The sequence below is a fragment of the Heterodontus francisci genome, chromosome 20, assembly GCF_036365525.1.
Source record: "Heterodontus francisci isolate sHetFra1 chromosome 20, sHetFra1.hap1, whole genome shotgun sequence".
Lineage (NCBI taxonomy): Eukaryota > Metazoa > Chordata > Chondrichthyes > Heterodontiformes > Heterodontidae > Heterodontus > Heterodontus francisci.
This window is the reverse complement of record NC_090390.1, coordinates 15,308,765-15,329,763: the sequence shown is the minus strand read 5'-3', so window position 1 is coordinate 15,329,763 and position 20,999 is coordinate 15,308,765. Positions and strand designations below refer to the sequence as shown.

General features: G+C 45.0%; 1 protein-coding gene across 1 annotated transcript in view; it reads right to left on the bottom strand.

The window, feature by feature from the left end:
• The window catches only part of hells (helicase, lymphoid specific), a 70,313-nt gene extending 50,545 nt beyond the window's left edge, over window positions 1-19,768 (bottom strand). Inside the window, exons 1-5 of the mRNA XM_068052407.1 lie at window positions 19,323-19,768; window positions 18,422-18,522; window positions 11,359-11,480; window positions 5,806-5,928; window positions 2,148-2,207 (exon numbers count right to left, since the gene is read on the bottom strand). Coding sequence (XP_067908508.1) covers window positions 2,148-2,207; window positions 5,806-5,928; window positions 11,359-11,480; window positions 18,422-18,522; window positions 19,323-19,330 — 414 coding nt within the window. The 5' untranslated portion in view covers window positions 19,331-19,768. The remainder of the gene's footprint in view (window positions 1-2,147; window positions 2,208-5,805; window positions 5,929-11,358; window positions 11,481-18,421; window positions 18,523-19,322) is intronic.
• Between the last annotated feature and the right edge of the window lie 1,231 nt (window positions 19,769-20,999).

Here is a 20,999-nt window from a genome sequence, read left to right as displayed (position 1 = left end):
TGGTCAAGGCATTGCCCTGAGGAAACAGGCATAATGTGTGTAGATGTTCTGTCTGCAAACAGGGCCCTGTGTAATAATATATGGAGCTTCCAGTACACGCAAATGCACTACACTGCGAGCCCTACTGACAACCTTAAATTGTTTGTCAGCGTAATTCTTAGCACACTGGATTATTTCGCAAATGGTGTCCAATCGTGGAATCACATCTAATGCTGGACGCTATATTTTGAGTTTTGCAAGCACGGACTGGTTGGATACGGTCTGCACCTCGCCCGTTGCAATCAGGGGAAACGACATGCTGTTTGATATGATCTGTCAGTCTTTGGGTTGTATGGCCTACATACCTAGCATCAAATTGGCATTGAAATTCAATATTACTCATTTGTGTGACAGGCAGAACATCTTTTTGGCTTGACAGCAGCATCCAGTTAGTGGCAAAGACCACACATGCTGCCACTGCATAGTAGCAGCATGCAACAGCTAGCTTCACCTGTTGCTCAAATATTTGGGATAGATTACCCTTGCAGGGTAGTCTGAGCTGGACTGGGCACTTTTCAGGGCCCATTCAAAAGTTTGCGTGATATAGTGAGAGGTGATCTGATTAGGGTAGCCACTGTCACACAGGATGCCTTTGATTTGCCCTATTTCAGCATCAAGCTTGCATGGTGAGCAAATGGCTCGGGCCCTATATACGAGGTTCCCGATAAGGCCAATCTTATAATGCGTGGAACAAAGAATCCCAATGTATCGGCCAGTGAAAGTAGGCTTGCGTTAGACTGTGGTAGAGACCCCTTAACAGATTTCACAACTAGTACGTCAAGGAAAGGGAGCTCATTTGACTGCTCCATTTCAAAGGTGAATTTGAGTGCAGGATGGAGCCCATTAAGACGTGTAAGCAAATTATTACGTGCAGCTGCGGATTCAAATATAGCAAATGTATCATCTACATTTGGAAATATGCAAGAGCTGGGGTGGGGGGGGGTTAGGTGTCATTCCCTCAAGGACACGCTTCTCATGGAACCCAACGAAGATGTTTGAGAGAGCTGGACCTAGAGGGGATCTATTTGGGCATATATGGTTTCGTTAAAACTGAACTCAACCGTGCGAGTAGCCGAGCTCATAAGTTCAATGAATACTGATTCTTCACGCAATGGTGGCGGGTCTAGATCACCATGATATAGTGCTGCAGCGGAAATATCTGGGAAATTAAGCACGGGAAGATAAGTCAGAGAAATCAGAGAGGTCACTGAAGCAGAAAGAGTAAATGGAGTCCAAAGATTGATTTCTAAAGGGAAACAGGAGTGGAGTGAAGAATAAAAGGGAGAAAGTGAAGTTGATATATCAAAAAGATGGGCATTGAATAGGATGGCTTTTCCCTGTTCTTAGCTAGGACAGTATATATTACTAGAACATTTCCATAGCACTGTCTACAGCACAGCCTTGGCTGAGTAATCGCAATCTCACAGGAGTCAGAAGATCATAGGTTTAAGTTCCACTCCAAAGATGTGAGCATATAATCTAGGTAGTCACAATGCAGTACTGAGGGAGTGCTATACTATTGAAGGTACGGTCTTTCAGGGGAGATGTTACCTTAGCTGGATGCAAAAGACTACTGCACTATTCAAGGAGTTCTTCTAGTGTCCTAGTCAACATTTAACCCTCAATCACTATCAGTAAAATAGTTTAGTCACTTATCACATGGCTGTTTGCAGGATCTTTCTGTATGCAAACCGGCTGCCGTGTTTTCCTACATTACAACAGTGACAAGTACTTTAGGACATCCCCAGGTTCCGAAAGATGCTATATAAATCAAAGCTTATTATTTCTGTTATAAGCTCAGAAGTCTTATACTGTGTAATGGACAATGTATTACTCTGCTCCCAAGGAGAAATTTAATTAGGCAGGGAGTTGTTAGGTCATGAAATGCTTTGTCACAGGTAACAGTTGATGCAAAGATCATTGAATCGTTTCAGTGAAGAGAAAAGTTAAACATTTGATGAAGATAACCAAATGGCACCTTCTATGCATTCCTATAATCCTACAAATAGTGCGAAGGAGTGGAAATGGAAAGTGTAATTCTCCAGCACTGATTCACTACACCTTAATGACCACAAATAATTCCCAAGATAAAGCAGTCTAGCCATTACCGTTTGAGCGGTCATCAGCAGCTTTTTCTTTTTTTCAAGCTTTTCTTTTCTTTGCTGCTCCTGTTAGAAACAAAGACATAATTTTCCCAGTAATCCAGTATGACAAAAGGGTTTTTATCTTTAATGAGTATAATTAAATACTAAAATCAGAGGCAAATTCCCCCTCCATTCCAGAGTGAGATTCCTTTTAAAAAGAAAAATTAACTTGCTATTCGCCCCCACTCCCACTTGAAAACAGCATCATGCCCACAGACAGCAAGAGCTTTCCATTAATTTCAAATAGCCATCCTTCACGTGCGAGTCTTTGACTGTGGGGTAGAAATAAGCAGAACTTGGCTCCGTTTCTGTCAGACAGCCATATCTTCGCACATTCCAGCAAGATCCCTGAACAACGAACTGAAGCAGGAGTTCCAGCTGATTATTGCCCTGTCTATCCCAAAGGTACAGAATCAGCTGCTGCCTCACTTTGCATCAGCTAACGCAGCAGAGAACTGGTTCGAATGCCTATGATGACACAGAGCCAATGTCTTTATCCACAAAACTCATTACTACTTCATCATTCAGATGGTTTGACCGATCCATCATAAAGTATAAAGTGCTGAACCTTCAACCTGATCTAGCAAAATCTTCCGAAAAGCAAACATAAAACTAAAGCAATTATCTTTGAATGCAGGCACTTATACAGGTGCTAAGGGGAGGAATGCTGAATTCAATTCAGAGGACAGTATGGAACAAGGACAGACCACTTGGCCCATTGTCATGTTCCTCCCACAGCCCATGCACCCTCTATCTTCTAGGACAAGATATTAATCAGGAAATAATGGAGGCGTGCAAGAAGGGCACTGCAATTATCATGGGTGATTTTATTCTGCATATAGACTGGACATATCAAATTGGCAAGGGTAGCATGGAAGACGAATTTGTAGAGTGCCTCAGAGATCGTTACTTAGAGCAATATGTCGCAAAACCTACCAGGGACCTGGCTATTTTAGATTTGGTATTGTGTAATGAGGTAGGATTAATATGAGATCTCATAGTTAAGGATCCTTTAGGGGGAAATGACATGGTAGAATTTCAAATTCAGTTTGATGGTGAGCAACTCAGGTCTCAAACTAGGGTCTTCAACTTAAACAAGGGCAATGACAGAGAAATGAAGAAAGAGTTGTCTAAAGCAGGCTGGGAAGATAGACTACAGGGGAAGTCAGTAGATGAACAGTGGCAGACGATTAAGCAGATATTTCATAACACTCAGCAAACATTTATTCCAGTCAGAGGGAATAACCCAAAGAGAACGATGAACCACCTGTGGATAACAAAGGATGTTAAGAAGAGTATCAAATCAAAAGCAAAGGCATACAATGCGGCGAAAACAAATGCCAGAGGATTGGGAAGCTTTTAGAAACCAGCAGCGGATGACTAAAAAAATCAAGAGGGAAAAAATTGATTATGGGATTAAACAGGCAAGAAATATAAAAGCAAACAGTAAGAGCTGCTATCGGTATATCGAAAGGGGGAGAGTAGCTTAGAGGATGAGAATGGGGAATTAATAACAGGGAAATGGCAGATAATTTAAACCAATATTTTGCATCAGTCTTCACAGTGGAGGACACTATAAACATCCCAACAATAATAGATGAGCAAGGTATAAATGGGAGGGAGGAACTTGTAACAATCTCTATCACAAGGGAAAAGGTGCTGGACAAGCTGATGGGACTAAATAGACAAGTCACCAGGACCTGATGGCCTGCACCCAAGGGTTTTAAAAAAAGTGGCCGCAGAGATAGTGGAGGCATTGGTCATAATATACCAAAACTCACTGGATTCCAGTAGGGTACCAGTAGATTGGAAAACCGCTAATGTGACACCCCTATTCAAGAAAGGAGGGAGACAAAAAGCAGGAAACTATAGACCAGTTAGCTCATCAGTTATTGGGAAAATGCTTGAGTCGATTATTAAGGAAGAAATAGCAAGTCATTTAGAAAAACATAATGCAAACAAACAGCGTCAACATGGTTTTATGAAAGGGAAATTACATTTGACAAATTTGTTAGAGCTCTTTAAGGATATAACAAGCAGAGTGGATAAAGGGGAACCAGTAGATGTAGTGTATTAGGATTTTCAGAAGGCTTTCGATAAGGTGCCACATAAAAGGTTATTGCACAAATTAGGAGCTCAGGGTATTGGGGGTAATGTGTTGGCATGGATTGAGGATTGGCTAACACACAGAAGGCAGAGAGTCGGGATAAATGGGTCTTTTTCAGGTTGGAAAGCCGTAACTAGTGGGGTGCCACAAGGATCGGTCCTAGGACCTCAACTATTTACTATCTACATTAATGACTCAGAGGAAGGGACAGAGCGTAATGTATCTAAATTTGTTGACGTCACAAAAATAGGTGGGAAGGCATGTTGTGATGACGACACAAAGAATCTGCAAAGGGATATAGATAGGTTAAGTGAGTGGGCAAAAATCTGTCAGATGGTGTTTAATGTGGGAAAGTGTGAGGTTAACCACTTTGGTCGGAAGAATATTGTTTAGATGGAGAAAGACTACAAAATACTGCAGTACAGAAGGATCTGGGTGTTCTTGTACATGAAACACAAAAGGTTAGCATGCAGGTGCAGCAAGTAATTAGCCTTTATTGCTAGGGGGTTAGAGTTTAAAAATAGGGAAGTCCTGTTCCAACTGTACAGGGTGTTGGTGAGGCCACACCTGGAGTATTGTGTACAGTTTTGGTCCCTGTATTTAAAGAAGGATATACTAGCATTGGAGGCAGTTCAGAAAAGGTTCACTCGGCTGATTCCTGGGATGAAGGGGTTGTCTTATCAAGAACAGCTAAACAGGTTAGGCCTTTATTCATTGGAGTTTAAAAGAATGAGAGGTGATCTTATTGAAACATATAAGATTTTAAGGGGGCTTGACAGGGTAGATGTTGAGAATATGTTTCCACTAGTGGGGGAAATCTCGAACTAGGGGACATAATTATAGAATAAGAGGGCACACATTTAAAACTGAGATGCAAAGGAATTTCTTCTCTCAGAGGGTGGTGAATCTCGAATTCTCTGCCTCAGGGTTGTGGAGGCTAGGCCACAATGTATTTAAGGAGGAGGTAGATAGATCTTTGAAATCTCGGGGGAGTCGAGGGCTAGGCAGAGCAGGCCCGAAAGAGAAGTTGAGGACTGGGACAGATCAGCCATGATCTTGCTGAATGGCAGGGCAGGCTTGAGGGGCTGAGTGGCCTGCTCCATGTTCTTATGTTCTCTATTATAGACACCAAGTTATCCACTTCATTTCCTTCCAGCCTTTGTGCACTCGCCCCCATCATGGATTCGACCCATCCATTAAATCTCCTGCAGCAAGGTGGGTGGCAGGAAGTCTGCATAACTGCCCAAACTACAGCACAGTCAAAAAAATAAAATTAAAAATGCTGGAAACACACAGCAAGCCTGTCAGGGTATTAAATAGAGACAGACATATTAACAATTCAGATGGAATTGATAGTTATAATTGATTTCCAACTCAGACATTTTTTTAAAAAAGGATACCATTTATCCTTGCATTTCCTCGATTCACCCGACTGTTGTGCTCTAAACAACATCCTCTTCCCCAGCAGCATCATGATGCATGGCAAAAGGACCAAAACAAAAACACAGGTGTTACCTCCAGCTGCTGTTGCTCCATCTTTGTCAGCAAGAATTTGGAGTAAATGTTACTCTTCTCCAGTAAATGCTGTAATCGTTTATAACGCATTTCACGAGAGTCTTTTTCCCAGAACATTTTAGCCTACAAAAAGAAGTCATGTCACAAAGAAATTTCAGCCAAAAATCACACAACAATACAATGATTCATTTCTAGTTTCACCTCACTCTCTGTAAACACTGAAATTTAGCCATAAGAATCTTTTACAAATACAACAATCATTGAGCCACAAAGAAGTAATTTCATTCTCACCAACCCACCCCCAAAATATCCATCTCAATACACTCCAATCCTCTTTCACTGCAGAAATGATTCTAATTCAGTGTAGCACTGAGTGAGTGCTCAGTACTGGTCGAGGTGCTTCTTTCAAAAAAGGACATCTGCCTGTTAAGGTAGCCGTTCAAAAACCATGGCACCCTCTGTGTCCTGACCAATATTCCTCCCTTAGCCCACACTACCAAAAATAGACTCATCATCCAGTTACTATTTGTAGAATCTTCTGTTTGCAAAATTGGTTGCTGCCTTTAATCTGCCCAACAGTAAAGGAACTTCGAAATTGAAAAATATTCTTTAACAGCCTGAGGCCTTAACAGGACAGTGTGTGTGTGTGTGTGGAGGCAGAAGACACGGGCACTGTGAATGAATACTTTGTACCTGTCTTCACAAACATGGGGGACGATGCTGTCATTGCAGTTTGGGTTGTACTGTTTAAAAAGATAAGAAAGGATAGACTAAAGGCCTGCTCGGGTCTGCAAATGAAACCTGACCCGAGCCCGATACAGCCAGAGTCCTTTCATTTTGTTCCCGCGACAGACCCGACTACCGGAATAAAGTTTATTATATTAAAGAGGTTGTGCTCTACCCTTGGATGGAATCGCTCACTGCAGACTAGTGCGGAGTGTTTCCCGCCTTGATGTTCTGATTGTCACGGTGTCCAGCCCGAACCGAACCCGGCACATGTCGTCGGGTCCCGTTGGGTTTGGGTCGGGTAGCCATGCTCTAGGATAGACTGAGTAATTACATGACAGTCAGCCTAACTCGGTGGTGAGAGAACTATTAGAAATAATTGAGACATTATCATTTAGAAAGGCATGGATTAATCAAGGACAATCAGCCTGGATTTGTTAAGGGAAGGCTGTGTCTTAATAAATTGAATGAATTTTTTGAGAAGTTAACAAGGAGGGTCGATGAGGAAGTGCATTTGATGTAGTCTACATGGATTTTAGCAAGGCCCCATATAGCAGACTGGTCAGAAAAGTAAAAGCCCACAGGATCTACAGGCAAGTTGTACCTTGTAGAAGCTGGACAAAGATTGTGGAGTCAGATGAGTTACTTGCCATAGAATTCTCAGCCTCTGACCTGTTCCTGTAGCCACAGTATTTAGAATAGCTGGTCCAATTAACTTTCTGGTTCATGGTAAACCCACAGGATGTTGATGGGGGAATTCAGCAATGGTTGAGATGGTTAGATTCTCACTTGTTGGAGCGAGTCATTGCCTGGCACTTGTGTGGCATGAACGTTACATGCCACTTATCTGCACATGCCTGAATGTTATCTAAGCCTTGTTGCATATGGGCACGACCTGCATCAGTATTTGAGGAGATGCGAATGGTACTGAACATCCCAATTTTTGACCTTATGTTGGAGGGAAGGTCACTGATGAAGCAGCTGAAGATGGATGGACTGAGGACACTACCCAGAGGAACTCCTGAAGCGATATTGTAGGGCTGAGGTGAGCCTCCAACAAAGGCAACCATCTTCCTTTGTGCTAGGTATCGCTCCAGCCAGAGGAGCTTCCCCACCCACCACCCGCCCCAAACCAAATTACCAGTGACTTCAATTTTGCTAGGGTGCCGTGGTTCCACACTCGGTTAAATGCTGCCTTGATGTCAAGGGAGTCACTCTCACCTCACCTCTGGAATTCAGTTCTTTTGTCCACGTTTGGACCAAGGCTGTGAAGAGGGCTTGAGCCAAGTGGTCCTGACAGAACTCAAACTAAGCATCAGTGAGCAGGTTGTTGCCATTTAATTGCACTGTCAATGACACCTACCATCACTTTGCTGATTGAGAATAGACTGATAGAGCAGTAATTTGCCAGGTTGGATTTGTCCTTTTTGTGGATAGGACATACCTGAGAAATCTTGTACATTACCTGGTAAATGCTAGTGTTGTAACTGTACTGCAAGAGCTTGGCTAGAAATGCAGCTAAATGTGGAGCACAAGTTTACTGTACCAGCTGGGATGTTGTCAGGACCGATAGCCTTTGCTATAGCCAGTGCCTGGAGTCATTTTTTGATATCTTGTGGAGTGAATCAAATTGGCTGAAGACTAGCATCTGTGATGCTGGGGACCTCAAGAAGAGGCCGAGATGGATCATCCACTCAGTACTTCTGGCTGAAGATGGTTGCAAATGCTTCAGCCTTGTCTTTTGCACTTGTTACGACCAAGGCAGGAGGAGTGCACTGCTTATTCTAGTCCCACTTTTCCATAGGTCACACCATATAGGTTTAAATTTTCCCACTTACCGATAGTCATACACTCCATTGTCCCCAAAATAAAACACACCAACCAGGGTTCTTTAATAAAGATCAGTTCAGTATACACCGAGTGACATGCAGGGCTTCCTCAGATACAGGAGGAAATAGGAATCTGACACACTGGATGTAGATTTTGTTTTCAAGAGAGAACTGAGCTGTTCTTCTTGCAGGCAAAAACCAACTGTCTGTTATAACAATTCAAACTGAAACTAAAACCTTCCAGAAGTTAAGCCTCCAGACATCTATAAATCTTGGCCAGTCACTTCTTTGTAAACATCTCACCAAGTCAAAAACAACCCCTGCTGGGTGATTATCTAGACAGGTGCCTTCCAGTAAGACTTGGTTACTAGCTAAATTCAGGAACCTTCTGGCAACATCTCAAACAAAAACCCCACAAAGTTCAGCAATCTCTTAAATATTCCAGAGGAATCAGCGTCCATAATTCAATTAGACGTCCTTAACATATTTTACAAAAGAAACAGAAGCAATCTCGTAACAGACCGAAAAGCTGGGTTCTGCCATCGTGGACTGGGATGTTCACAGAACCTCCTCCTACAATTATTTGTTTGAATATCCACCATCATTCACAACTGGGTGTGGCAAGACTGCAAAGTTTTAATCTGATCCGTTGGTCATGGGATTACTTAGCTCTCTCGAACATGCTGCTTCTGCTGTTTAGCATGCACATGGTCCTGTGTTGTAACTTTATCAGGTTCGCGTCTCAGTTTTAGGTACGCCTGGTGATGCTCCTGGCATGCTCTCCTGCACTCCTCATTGAACCAGGTTTGATGGTAATGGTACAGTGAGATATGCCAGGCTCTGAGGTTACAGACTGCAGTTGAATACAATCCTGCTGCTGCTGCTGGTGGCCCACAGCACCTCATGGATGCTCCAGTTTGAACTGCTAGATCGGTTGTGTCTATGCCATTTAGCACAGTGGTAGTGCCGCACAACACGATGAATGGTATACGCAGTGTGAAGATGAGAAGGATCATGCAGTGGTCACTCCTACCAATACCATCATGGACAGATGCATCAGCGACAGATAAATATGTGAGGAGGAGGTCAAGTAGGTTTTCCCTCTTGTTGGTTCTCTCACCACCTGCCATAGGCCCAGTCTGGCAGATATGTCTTTAGGACTCGGACAGCTCAGTCAGTAGTGGTGCTACCAAGCCACTCTTGGTGGTGGACTTTTAAATCCCCCACCTAGAATACATTTTGTGCCCTTGCTACCCTGAGTGCATCTTCTAAGTGGTGTTCAACATGGAGAAGCACTGATTCTTCAGTTGAGAGAGGATAGTATGTGATAAGGGCGGCACAGTGGCGCAGTGGTTAGCACCGCAGCCTCACAGCTCCAGCGACCCGGGTTCAATTCTGGGTACTGCCTGTGTGGAGTTTGCAAGTTCTCCCTGTGTCTGCGTGGGTTTTCTCCGGGTGCTCCGGTTTCCTCCCACATGCCAAAGACTTGCAGGTTGATAGGTAAATTGGCCATTATAAATTGCCCCTAGTATAGGTAGGTGGTAGGGAAATATAGGGACAGGTGGGGATGTGGCAGGAATATGGAATTAGTGTAGGATTAGTATAAATGGGTGGTTGATGGTCGGCACAGACTCAGTGGGCCGAAGGGCCTGTTTCAGTGCTGTATCTCTAAACTAAACATGATATGCAAGAGGTTTCCTTGCCTGTGTTAGACCAGATGCCATGAGAGTTCATGAGGTCCGGAGTCAATGTTCAGGACTCCCAGGGCCTCTCCCTCCCAACTGTATACCACTGTGCCACCACCTCTGCAGGGTCTGTCCTGCCAGTGGGACAAGATATAGCCGAGAGACAGCGATGGAGGAATCTGGGACATTCGCCGTAAGGTATGATTCAGTAGTATGACTATGTAAGGCTGTTGCTCAACTAATATGCGGGACAGCTCTCTCAATTTTGGCACAAGTCCCCAGATGTTAGTGAGAACGACTTTGCAGGGTCGACTTGGCAGGGTATGCCTTTGTTGTTTCCACTGTCTAGGTTGATGTCAGGTGGTCCGTCCCATTTTATTCCTATTTAACTTTCCTGTAGCAGTTTGATATGATTAAATGGCCCAGCAAGCCACTCAAAGGGCAGTTAAGAGTCAACCACATTGCTGTGGGACTGGAATTACATGTGGGACGGACCAGATAAGGACAGCTGATTTCCTCCCCTGAAAGACAATAGTGAGCCTTCCATGCTCGCCTACTAATTTTCTGCTTTCTGTTTCCAGCTTGGCTCATCTCCCTTCTGAATTAATGCTCAGGTTTCCATCTCCCTACCAAGCAAGTTTAAACCTTCCCCAACAGCACTAGCAAACCTCCCCACCATGATATTGGTCCCCACCCTATTGAGCTGCCACCCATCCGGCTTGTACAGGTTCCATTTTCCCCAGAACTGATCCCAAATGTCTGAAGAATCTAAAACCCTCCCTTCTGCATGATGTCTGCAGCCACACTTGCATCTGCACTATCTTCCTATTCATATACTCACTAGTGCGTAGCACTGGGAGTAATCCAGAGATTACTACCTTTGTTGTCCTGCTATTTAATTTCTTTCTTAGCTGAAAGCAAGTTCTGTACTACCTCAAAACCATTTACATAAAATTCACTTCAATGGTTACTTCATAAACACCTTCAGGTGCTGGAAAGAAAAGCATCCTGACCTCCCTGGTTTTAACTTGCGTCTGGTATTGCAAGCTACACCTCCAAGTCTTTTTCAAAAGGATAGTCGTCCAACTTCCTTCATTTCCTTTGAACTTAAATTCCTAATATCCTGAACACACATTTAATTTCACCCTGTCTCACATATGTACAAAGAACATGTTGATAGGACAAGATGAAGTTAGGCAGGAGGAATCTTGTGTAGAGCATTATCACACAGACCTGTTGGGCCAAAGATTTATGTAAGTTCGCTGCAGCAACTACTACTGTGGACTACAGTGTAATTTAACAAAGAGCCTTACCTGTGCCATCAGCTTTCTCTCCTCCTCCTGCCCTTCCTTCTCCAGCTGCCTTTCTTCTTTCAACATGCTGGCTGTTATAATCTCATTCACCTCAGGCTCAGCCATCTCACCATTTCTAGACTCTGAAAGGAAACACAGGCCAGAGCACTTACTTGAATGGTTACAAATAACCTCCTGATTGGGCAGTGATTTTACTGAGCAATGAGCTCCCAAGCCATACAGAACAACAGATCCCAAGTTCGATTCCATGCATTACACTCACCCTTGGTGGCCCTGAGCTAGGAAAGGGAATTTCATCATGATCAGTCAGTGTCTGTCCTTCCACCAGGCAATGACACACTATTGCTTGGCTATGACTTCTACAGCCTGATCACTTGACTGTGGTACTGGAAAACTATGAATGCCCAGAGCCATAAACTTACAGCAGCCACTTCTGCCTTGTTACTGATCTGTGCACAGTGCCTGAGATAATTTAAACACACAGCTAGACAGCATAAACATTGTTGCAATCGTTTCCTTTAGGATTTCTGGGAGCCATTGCAAGAGCCATTCAAGCGCAGCAGTGTTTCTGTAATCTGCAGCAAAAAAAAAGGAACTGCTTTGGTCGGGAAACTGGTATTTGTACTCAACCATCATAAGCAGTGGCACTGAATATCAGTTACTTCTGAGCCAAAGCAAGGAGACCCTGCCATTAGTTTGTTCCCCTACTCAGTGATTCCTGCTGTACAGGGTGTGTACGTGACTGCAGTGCCTTTCACAATCACTGTCAAGGCTCACGTGAAGAACGATCGCTTGGATGGGGATACGGCACGCATGGAGTTACAATTAGTGCTTTCAACAGGAGAGTGATAAATCCGAAATCTGCAATCATTGACTGGCGCATTAAGGCAGTACTACACCAAGGAGTTTCTGTTTAAAAATACGGAGTGTCTCCCAACAACGCAGAGCGATCGTCTATGTCATCAGTGCGTCCAAATATTAGCCAGCTTGCCAGTATGAATTCACGCGGCAACGTCACCAAGTAATGGCGTCAGACGTATTGATGTCCGAGTTTTGCCTCACACCTCCATGGCTTCCTCTTCCCCCACCCCCCAACAGTAACCCGCTCCCTCCCGCGATCGCTGCTTCTCGGCCCCGCTCCCTCCCGCCAATCTCTCCCACTCCCAACTGCTAGCCGCTCTATCCCACCGCTCCCGACTGCTCGCTGCTCCATCCTACCTCGCCGCTCGGGCTCCATTAGCTGCCGTTTCTCCAGACGGCAAGGCTGGGAGCGAATGGCAGGATGGAGCGGCAAGCATTCGAGCAATGGAAGGAATGGGAAACTAAATGCAGCAATTGGGGCGGCGATCGCGGGAAGGAGTGGGTAAGAGCAGTGGCAATCGCGAGGGGGGGGGTGGGGAGATGGAGGTGTCAATTGGGGGTCATTGGGGGGGGGGGGGGGGAGATTTGGGTATAATTTGTCTTTTGTGTCAAATTGAGCAGCGCCATCTTTATTACTGACAGCTGCCTGAGGCGTCACAGACAGTGATGTTTCAGTTGATGAGACTACATTTGTGTATATGCAGTACTGTGCCACCTTGTGGCTGCGTTGTCAGCAAATGCAGCCTTTGTGTATAGCTCACATCCACGTGCGATAAGCTGTCTCATTTCCACATAGACGGGGTTCATTGGTTTTAGTTCTAGTAGACATGGATATGTATTGTAGTGCAGCAGGTGGTATTTCTCATGTGAATCTGTCCTCCCATCTTGTTGAAAGCAAATGTAGTTTTAAAACAGTTCTAATTTTTTTTAAACTTCAGCTTTTAAAAAATATTTTCATCGCTGCACTTCTTGTGAGCATGACAGGGTGTAGGTGCATCGACCTTTGAAGGTGGTAGGACATAGTGAGAGTGCGCTTAGCAAAGTATATGGGATCTTGGGCTTCATAAATAGAGACATGGAGTACAAAAGCAGGGAAGTTATGCTAAACTTTTATAAATCTCTGGTTAGGCCCCAACTAGAGTATTGCATTCAGTTCTGGTCACCACACTTTAAGAAGGATGCGAGGGTGCAAATGAGATTTTCCAGCAATGGGAGATTTTAATTACAAGGTTAGGTTGAAAAAGCTGGGTTGTTCTCCCTGGAGCAAAGGAGATTGAGGGGAGATTTGATAGAGGTGTACAAGATTATGACAGGCTTAGATAAGGTAGACAAGGAAAAACGGTTCTCATTAATGGTACAAGGAGTAGGGGACACAGATTGAAGGTTTTGGACAAGAGATGCAGGGGGAAATGTGAGGAACAATTTTTTTTTTTGGAACAGAACTCGCTTCCGCCTAAGACGGTGGAAGTGGAAATAATCAATGATTTCACAAAGAAATTGGATGGGTAGTGGAAGAAAATTAGCTTGTACGGTTATGAGGAGCAAGCAGGGGAGTGAGACTGACTGGATTGCTATGCAGAGAGTTGGCATGGAATCGATGGGCCGAATGGCCTCGTTCTATGCCATTAATGACTGAGTATTGTAGAGAGTAATCTGGAGTATTGTATGCAGATTTTGTCTCTTTATCTGAGGAAGGATGTTCTTGCCACAGAGGGATTGCAAAGAAGATTTACTAGGCTGATTCCTGAGATGGCAGGATTGATGTACGAGGAGACACTGGGTCGACTAGGCCTATATTCACTAAAGTTCAGAAGAATGAGGGGATCTCATAGAAATCCATAACATTCTAATAGGACTAGGCAAGCTAGATGCAGGGAGGATGTTCCTGGGGATCCAGAACCAGGGGTTACATTCTCAGGATACGGGGTGTGCCATTTAGAACCGAGATGAGGAGAAATTTCTTCACTCAGTGTAGTGAACTTGTGGAATTCTCTACCACAGAAGGCAGTGGAGGCCAAGTCATTAAATATATTCAAGGAGGAGATAGATATATTTCTTAATGCCAAAGGGATCAAGGGATATGGGGAGAAGGCCTATTCACTGACGGGAACAGGGTACTGAATTAGACGATCAGCCACCATCTTTTTTGAATGGCACAGCAGGTCCGAAGGGCCTACTCCTGCTCCTATTTTCTATGTTTCTATGACAACGTCTATTTGGAACAGTTCCAGAATCAGCCAGAAGAAGCCAATGCTAAGCAGCTACAGACCATTTAAACATGGAGAACATTGAGCCTGGGCTCATCAGACATCAATATACACACAGGTTTCCAGCCTGTGGAAGCTGGATAGCAACCAGCAGCTAAAATGTTAACCAATTTTTCTGCTCACTAATCCAGGCTCGCAAGACCATTGGTAGAGTCGCATGTGCTGTCCCAACTGAGACCAACGGGGCACAGACTGGGAACCAGTTCTAAGTTCTTCCTGGTCTGTATGGTTCCATACCATGCAACTGGTGCATTCACCCACGAAACCAACAGGGGGACCTTTTAAGCTACAGTAAAGTCCTCAATGAAGGGAGGCGCAGCAAGCACTACCCCAGAACCTGAAAGCCTACGAACCCCAAGCAAATTCCAGAACATGGCATTAACAGCACCAAATTCAACAGCACAAGGCCCAATCCAAATGAAACTTATTGCCAGTCAACTTATTGTTGTCACTAGGATTTCTATAAAGTACAAAAGTGGCTGTAAAACTTTCATAGGCCGCCAACTGAAGTAAGGAAACAATGATTTCAGAATGCCTCCTTCTGAACGGACACCTGGCGACAGCATTTTGAGCTGCATAAACAGCAGAGAGAAACATTGGGGATCACAGCTCTATCCCTGCTCACTGTGGTGGAGAGACTTGAAAAATTCCAAGGAGAGCTACAGGCAGACAAATGTCGGTCACTAATGATGGATGAGTACTGGTTTAAGCCTGGTCCTTCCTACAGGGCACTGGTATGCAGACAGTGAATAGGCCCAATAATAAACCTACCACACTGTTAAATCCTGGTACACCTGCAACAAAAAGATTAAACTGCACACAACTCACTCGCTCATTACAAAAATCCTCAGGGGCATGAACTGTTGGGTGGGGGTAGGCAGGTAGTAAATCCTCAGTATACAGTCAGCTGATAAAGAGAAAATTCTTAAAGGGAGCATGTGCTCCACAGCACAAAATGATCCCTAATTAAGCACTTGTCAGCAACTTCAAAAGCAGTGGATAGGGGAACATCAATGGGTGTTATTTATATGGACTTCCAGGAAACATTTGATAAAATCCCTCTTAAGAGGCCGTTAGCTGAAGTTGAAGCCCATGAAATTAAAGGCAAATTATTGATCTGTCTATGAAATTAGCTGACTAGCAGGAGGCAAACAGAAGGGTCAACAAGCAGGTACAATAATTGGCGAGATGTGACTACTGGTGTCCTGCAGGAATGAGATGGGGCCTCAACTATTCAACATATTTATTAGCAACTTAAATGCAGGGATAGAAAGCCACATATCCAAATTTGTAGAGGGTACAAAAATAGGCAGCATCATAAGCAGTGTAGATGGAAGCCTAACATTACGAAGAGTTATTGATTAAGTGAATGGGCAAAAAAGTGGGCCAAATATATTTCAACGTAGGCAACTGTGAGATCATCCACTTTGGAACCTAAAAAGTGATAGAACAAAGTACTTTCTAAATAGTGAAAAGCTAGAAACAGTGGGCAAGGACACCTGGGGGTCCAGGAACACAGATTATTAAAAGATCATGAATAGGTGCAGAAATAATTAATCAAAATGACCAATGGAATGTCTTTATATCAGAAGGATTAGAATACAAGGGGATGGAAGTCATGCTTCAGCCATGCAAAGCTCTGTTTAGAGGGCACCTTGAGTATTGAGAGCGGTTCTGGGCACCACATCTTAGGAAGGATATATTAGTCTTGGAGGAAGGCAGTGTAGATGTACTGGACTCCAAGGGTTAAATTAGGATAGATTACACTAACTTTTGGGGGAAAAAAAACACAAACTAGAGTTGTATTCTCTGGAATTTAGAAGGTTAAGGGGCGATTTGATCTAATTTTTTTAAGATATAGACTGGGGAGTCTAGGATGAGGGAACATAGTCTAAAAATTAGAGCCAGATCTTCCAGGAGGGAAATTAATACTTCTACACACAAAGGCTGGTAGAAGTTTGGGACTCTCTTCCACAAATGGCAATTGATGCTAGATCAATTGGAAATCTCTTGAAACTTGGATTTAAATTTTGTTATCCAAGGTAATGAGAGACATGGGGCAAAGGCGGGTATAAGAAATTAGGTCACAGATCGGCCATTATCTCTGAAAGGTGGAACAGGCTCGAGGGGCTAAATGGCCTCCTCCTGCTCTTATGTTGCTAACGTCACTCAATAGTGATGGGATGTCTGCTACAAGTAATGGGCAAATGTCACAATGGGGCAGCACAAGGTGCTCTTCTGAAGCCAGGTTCAAGTACAAGAGCTTACATTTATAAATCATTTTAACAACTTCAGGACAGCCGAAAGTACTTTACAGCCAGTGAAGTACCTTTGATGTGTAGTGACCATTATAAATTAGGAATCGCAGCAGCTAATTTGCACACAGCAAGCTCCCACAAACAGAAATAAGATTATGACCAGATAATCTGTTTTAATGTTGGGTTGATATTGACCAGGACACTGGAGAAAACTTCAAATAGTGTCATAGGAATTTTTACAGCCACCTGAGGAGGCAAATGAGGCCTCAGTTGAGCATCTCACCCAAAAGATAGCCTGTCCAACAGTGCAGCATTTCCTCAGTACTACACTAAAATATCAGCCTATATTATGTGTTCAAGTCTCTCAACTGGAACTTGAACTCAACCTTCAAACTCAACTGCAAGAGCGCTCCACTGAAAAATCGGCTGACTTCTTGGTTAATACAATTTGTTGGACAAATAGCATCAGGATACTTACACTTCGTCCAATCTGATCTGGGGGTGCTTGTTGACACTTGACATTCAAAATCAGAAAGCATCCTACTACCCTGTGCTAACTCCCTGCAGTTTGACCAGCAGCAAAAAAAAGAGTCTTCTGACAATGTCAGAATTTAAATGCAACTTACTTGTATCAGGAATTTATTCAAAAGGCAGTAAAGAGAAATAACAGAACTCTGGAGACTAGACACATACAAATAACTGCTAGTTATTTCAGAATGCCAGGACATGTTTAAAAATCATGCAGTTTGTAAACAACACCAATCTAATGCAATACAAGCCTCATGAGGGAAAAAAAACACAAAAAAAAAGATACACAGGAGCAAAAAAAGTTCTTTATAGCTGGAAACAACAGCTTGCATCTAAACATCCCAAAGTGCTTCAGAGGAGCAAATCAGACAAAATTTAACACATTTAGGACAGGTGACAAAAAATACTTGATCAAAAAGGTGGTTTTTAGGGAGAGTCATAAAGGAGAAGAGAGGTTTAGGGAGGGAATGTCAGAGCTGAAGACCTAGGCAGCTGAAGGTAGGCCACTGGGCTGGAGGAGATTACAGAGATATGGAGAGGCAAGACAGATAGACGGATCTGAAACCAAGGATGACAATATTAAAATTGAGATGCTGCAGACTAGGTGCCAACATAAGTCAGTGAGCACAGGGGTGATGGATGAACAGGACTTGGTGCAATTTAGGACAAGGAGAGCAAAGCTTTGGATGAGCTCATGTTTATGGCGGGTGCAAAATGGGCAACGAGCCAGGAGAGCATTGGTGTAGTCAAGTCTGGAATTAGCAAAGGCTTAAAGGAGGGTTCAAACAGCATTGAGAATGGACAAGTTCAGCACTGCTTTCTGCTGAACAGTAAACTGACCTACCTAGAGCAGGCTTAAAGCATTTGGCAACAGACGACAACCCTTTTATATTGGAGAACTGTAGGGCATGTTGGTGAATAATTAGTTCAAAATTGCATTCATGACTTAGATAACGTGGCTGAGACTTTTGGCTGCTGTCACATTATGTTGTATACCAGCCAGTAGGAGCCAAAGAGCTACCAATAGTATTTCTAACAGAAGCAACCAGTGAAACAAACACAAGTAGACATCACTCCCTCCAACAGCAAAGATAATATTTACAATGTAGCTTAAAAGGGACACTGGCAGGAGCACCCACTGAACATTACCTGTGACAGAGCCAGAGTTCAGCAGCCCAGTGTCCAACAACTCCTGTTCCTCGCTGGAGTTTACTTGAAGACGAGACTCGTTTTTTTCACCTCTGAAGGCACTAAAAACAAGAATGTTGAATCAGAACCACTGTAACAGGAAGCAAAAACAGACAGGTAACTGAAGATACAGACAAGAGGGTATAATCAAACTACAGACAGACAGTCAGAGCCAAAAGAAACAGACTCAGATACACACACCGGGAGTAGGAACGAGAGAGTAAAAGACAAAGATACCAGAGTCAGATAAGTGCATCCAGAAACCACCAAAGGCAAGATCATCCAGTACATAAATGTGCCATCATGGCTTACAATTGTATGTCTAAACAGCTTCAAACAGACGGTAGTCTTTGAGTAAAGAGGCTGCTGGTGACCTAGGTTCTTTAAAGTTCACTCCACTAAAATATTTGGCTTTCACCAAATTGAATTCATCTCATCTCCTGCAACCAGCACTTGGCTCAGTGGATCACACAGGGTCTGAACCAAGCTTCAGACAGACCCAGAGATTGCTCATCAGAGTAACAATATTCTCAGCCATCATTCTGCTGTGTACAGACAGGTAGCAGGGGTGTTCCAGACAGAGATGGGGGGGGTGAGGAGCCAGGCCCGGTGGTGGAGGAAGTGGAGGAAGAAGGCACACATGCGGTGGTGGAAAGAAAAGCCAGTCAGCCAGGGGGGGGAGAGAGAAGAGAAGCCAGACAGCGGAGCGGGGTGGGGGAGTAGAGATGCCAGACAGGCGGCGTGGTGAGGAGGGAGGATCCAGACACGAATGACGCAAAGTTAAGGCCAAAGGCCGATGTGGTTACCGGGCAAGTTCCCGGCCTTTCACACCACTCCCCGTGGCCGGGCTCCCCGCACTTACCCGCTCATCGCTCCGGCCTGCCCCGCTCTCTCTGATGGTCAGCGTGGTGTGGTCGCAGTCTCTCCCTGTCCCGGTCAGTGTACTGTGTTGTGTCTCTCTCCCGATCGGTGTGATCCCGGTCAATGCTCTCAGTTGCTATCACTGTCGATCCTGGTGCTATGTTGTGCTGCGCGATTTCTCTCTCTCTCTCTCTCTCTCCACCGGTGCTTTTCGCGCCACTTGTCGGTGGAGTCCAACTGAAGTAGGGGGGGGTGGCAGAACAAACCACTTAAGGTCCATCAGAATCAACGGTGATTAATATAGATGCTATGTTCATTATCTCTGACTTGTAAAAAGAAAACTCTTTAAGTAGCCTCCTTCCACCGGGTTTTTGGTTTCTGTGCAACCCTACACCCCCGCGCCCCCCCCGTTTAGTTCGACCGAGTGGAAAATCCCACCCAATTCTGCAATCGCGCGAGTGGCGCGTGGGGGGGGAGAGAGAGAGAGGCTCCCTCGACCCGCCCCCCACACCACTCCCTCGACCCGCCCCCCACACCACTCCCTCGACCCGCCCCCCACACCACTCCCTCGACCCGCCCCTCACACCACTCCCTCGACCCGCCCCTCACACCACTCCCTCGACCCGCCCCCAACACCAGCCCCTCAACCCCCCCAACACCACACCCTCAACCCTCCCAATACCACCCCCTCAACCCGCCCCCAATACCACCCCCTCAACCCGCCCCCAATACCACCTCTCAACCCGCCCCAATACCACCCCCTCAACACACCCCCAATACCACCTCCTCAACCCGCCCCCCATACCACCCCCTCAACCCACCCCCCATACCACCCCCTCAACCCCCCATGCCACCCCCAAAACCCGCTCCCAAACCACCCCCTCAACCCGCCCCAATACCACCCCCTCAGCCCCCCCATACCACCCCCTCAACCCACCCCAATACCACCCCCTCAACCCCCCATTCCACCCCCTCAACCTACCCCCAATACCACCACCTCAACCCGCCCCCAATACCACCCCCTCAACCTGCCCTCAACACCACCCCCTCAACCCGCCCCCTCTCAACACCAGCCCCCCCATCAGCACCCCACCAACACCCACCTCAACACCACCCCCACAAACCCCCCTCAACAGCACCACCCCCCAACACTGCCCCCCCAACACCACTGCCCCCCCAACACTACCCCGTCAACACCCACCCAACACTGCCCCCCTCAACACCACCCCCCCAACATCATCCCCAACACCGCCCCACGTCAACACTCCCCAACACCGCTCCCCTCAACACCCCCCCAACACCCCCCCCCCCCCCTCCCAAAACCAGGAAAGAGGTTCTGCATAGGGACTATGAGGAGCTAGGCACTAAATTAATAAGCAGAACCTCAAAGGTAATAATCTCTGGATTATTACGTAAACCCTGTGCAAATATGCCTTGGTTAAATAAGATTAGAGAGATAAGTACGTGGCTCAAAAACTGGTGTGGAAAAGTGGCCCCAGTACTGGGGAAAGTGGAGGCTCTACTGTTGGGATGGACGTCACCTGAACCACTTAAGGTCCATCAGAATCAACGGTGATTAATATAGATGCTATGTTCATTATCTCTGACTTGTAAAAAGAAAACTCTTTAAGTAGCCTCCTTCCACCGGGTTTTTGGTTTCTGTGCAACCCTACACCCC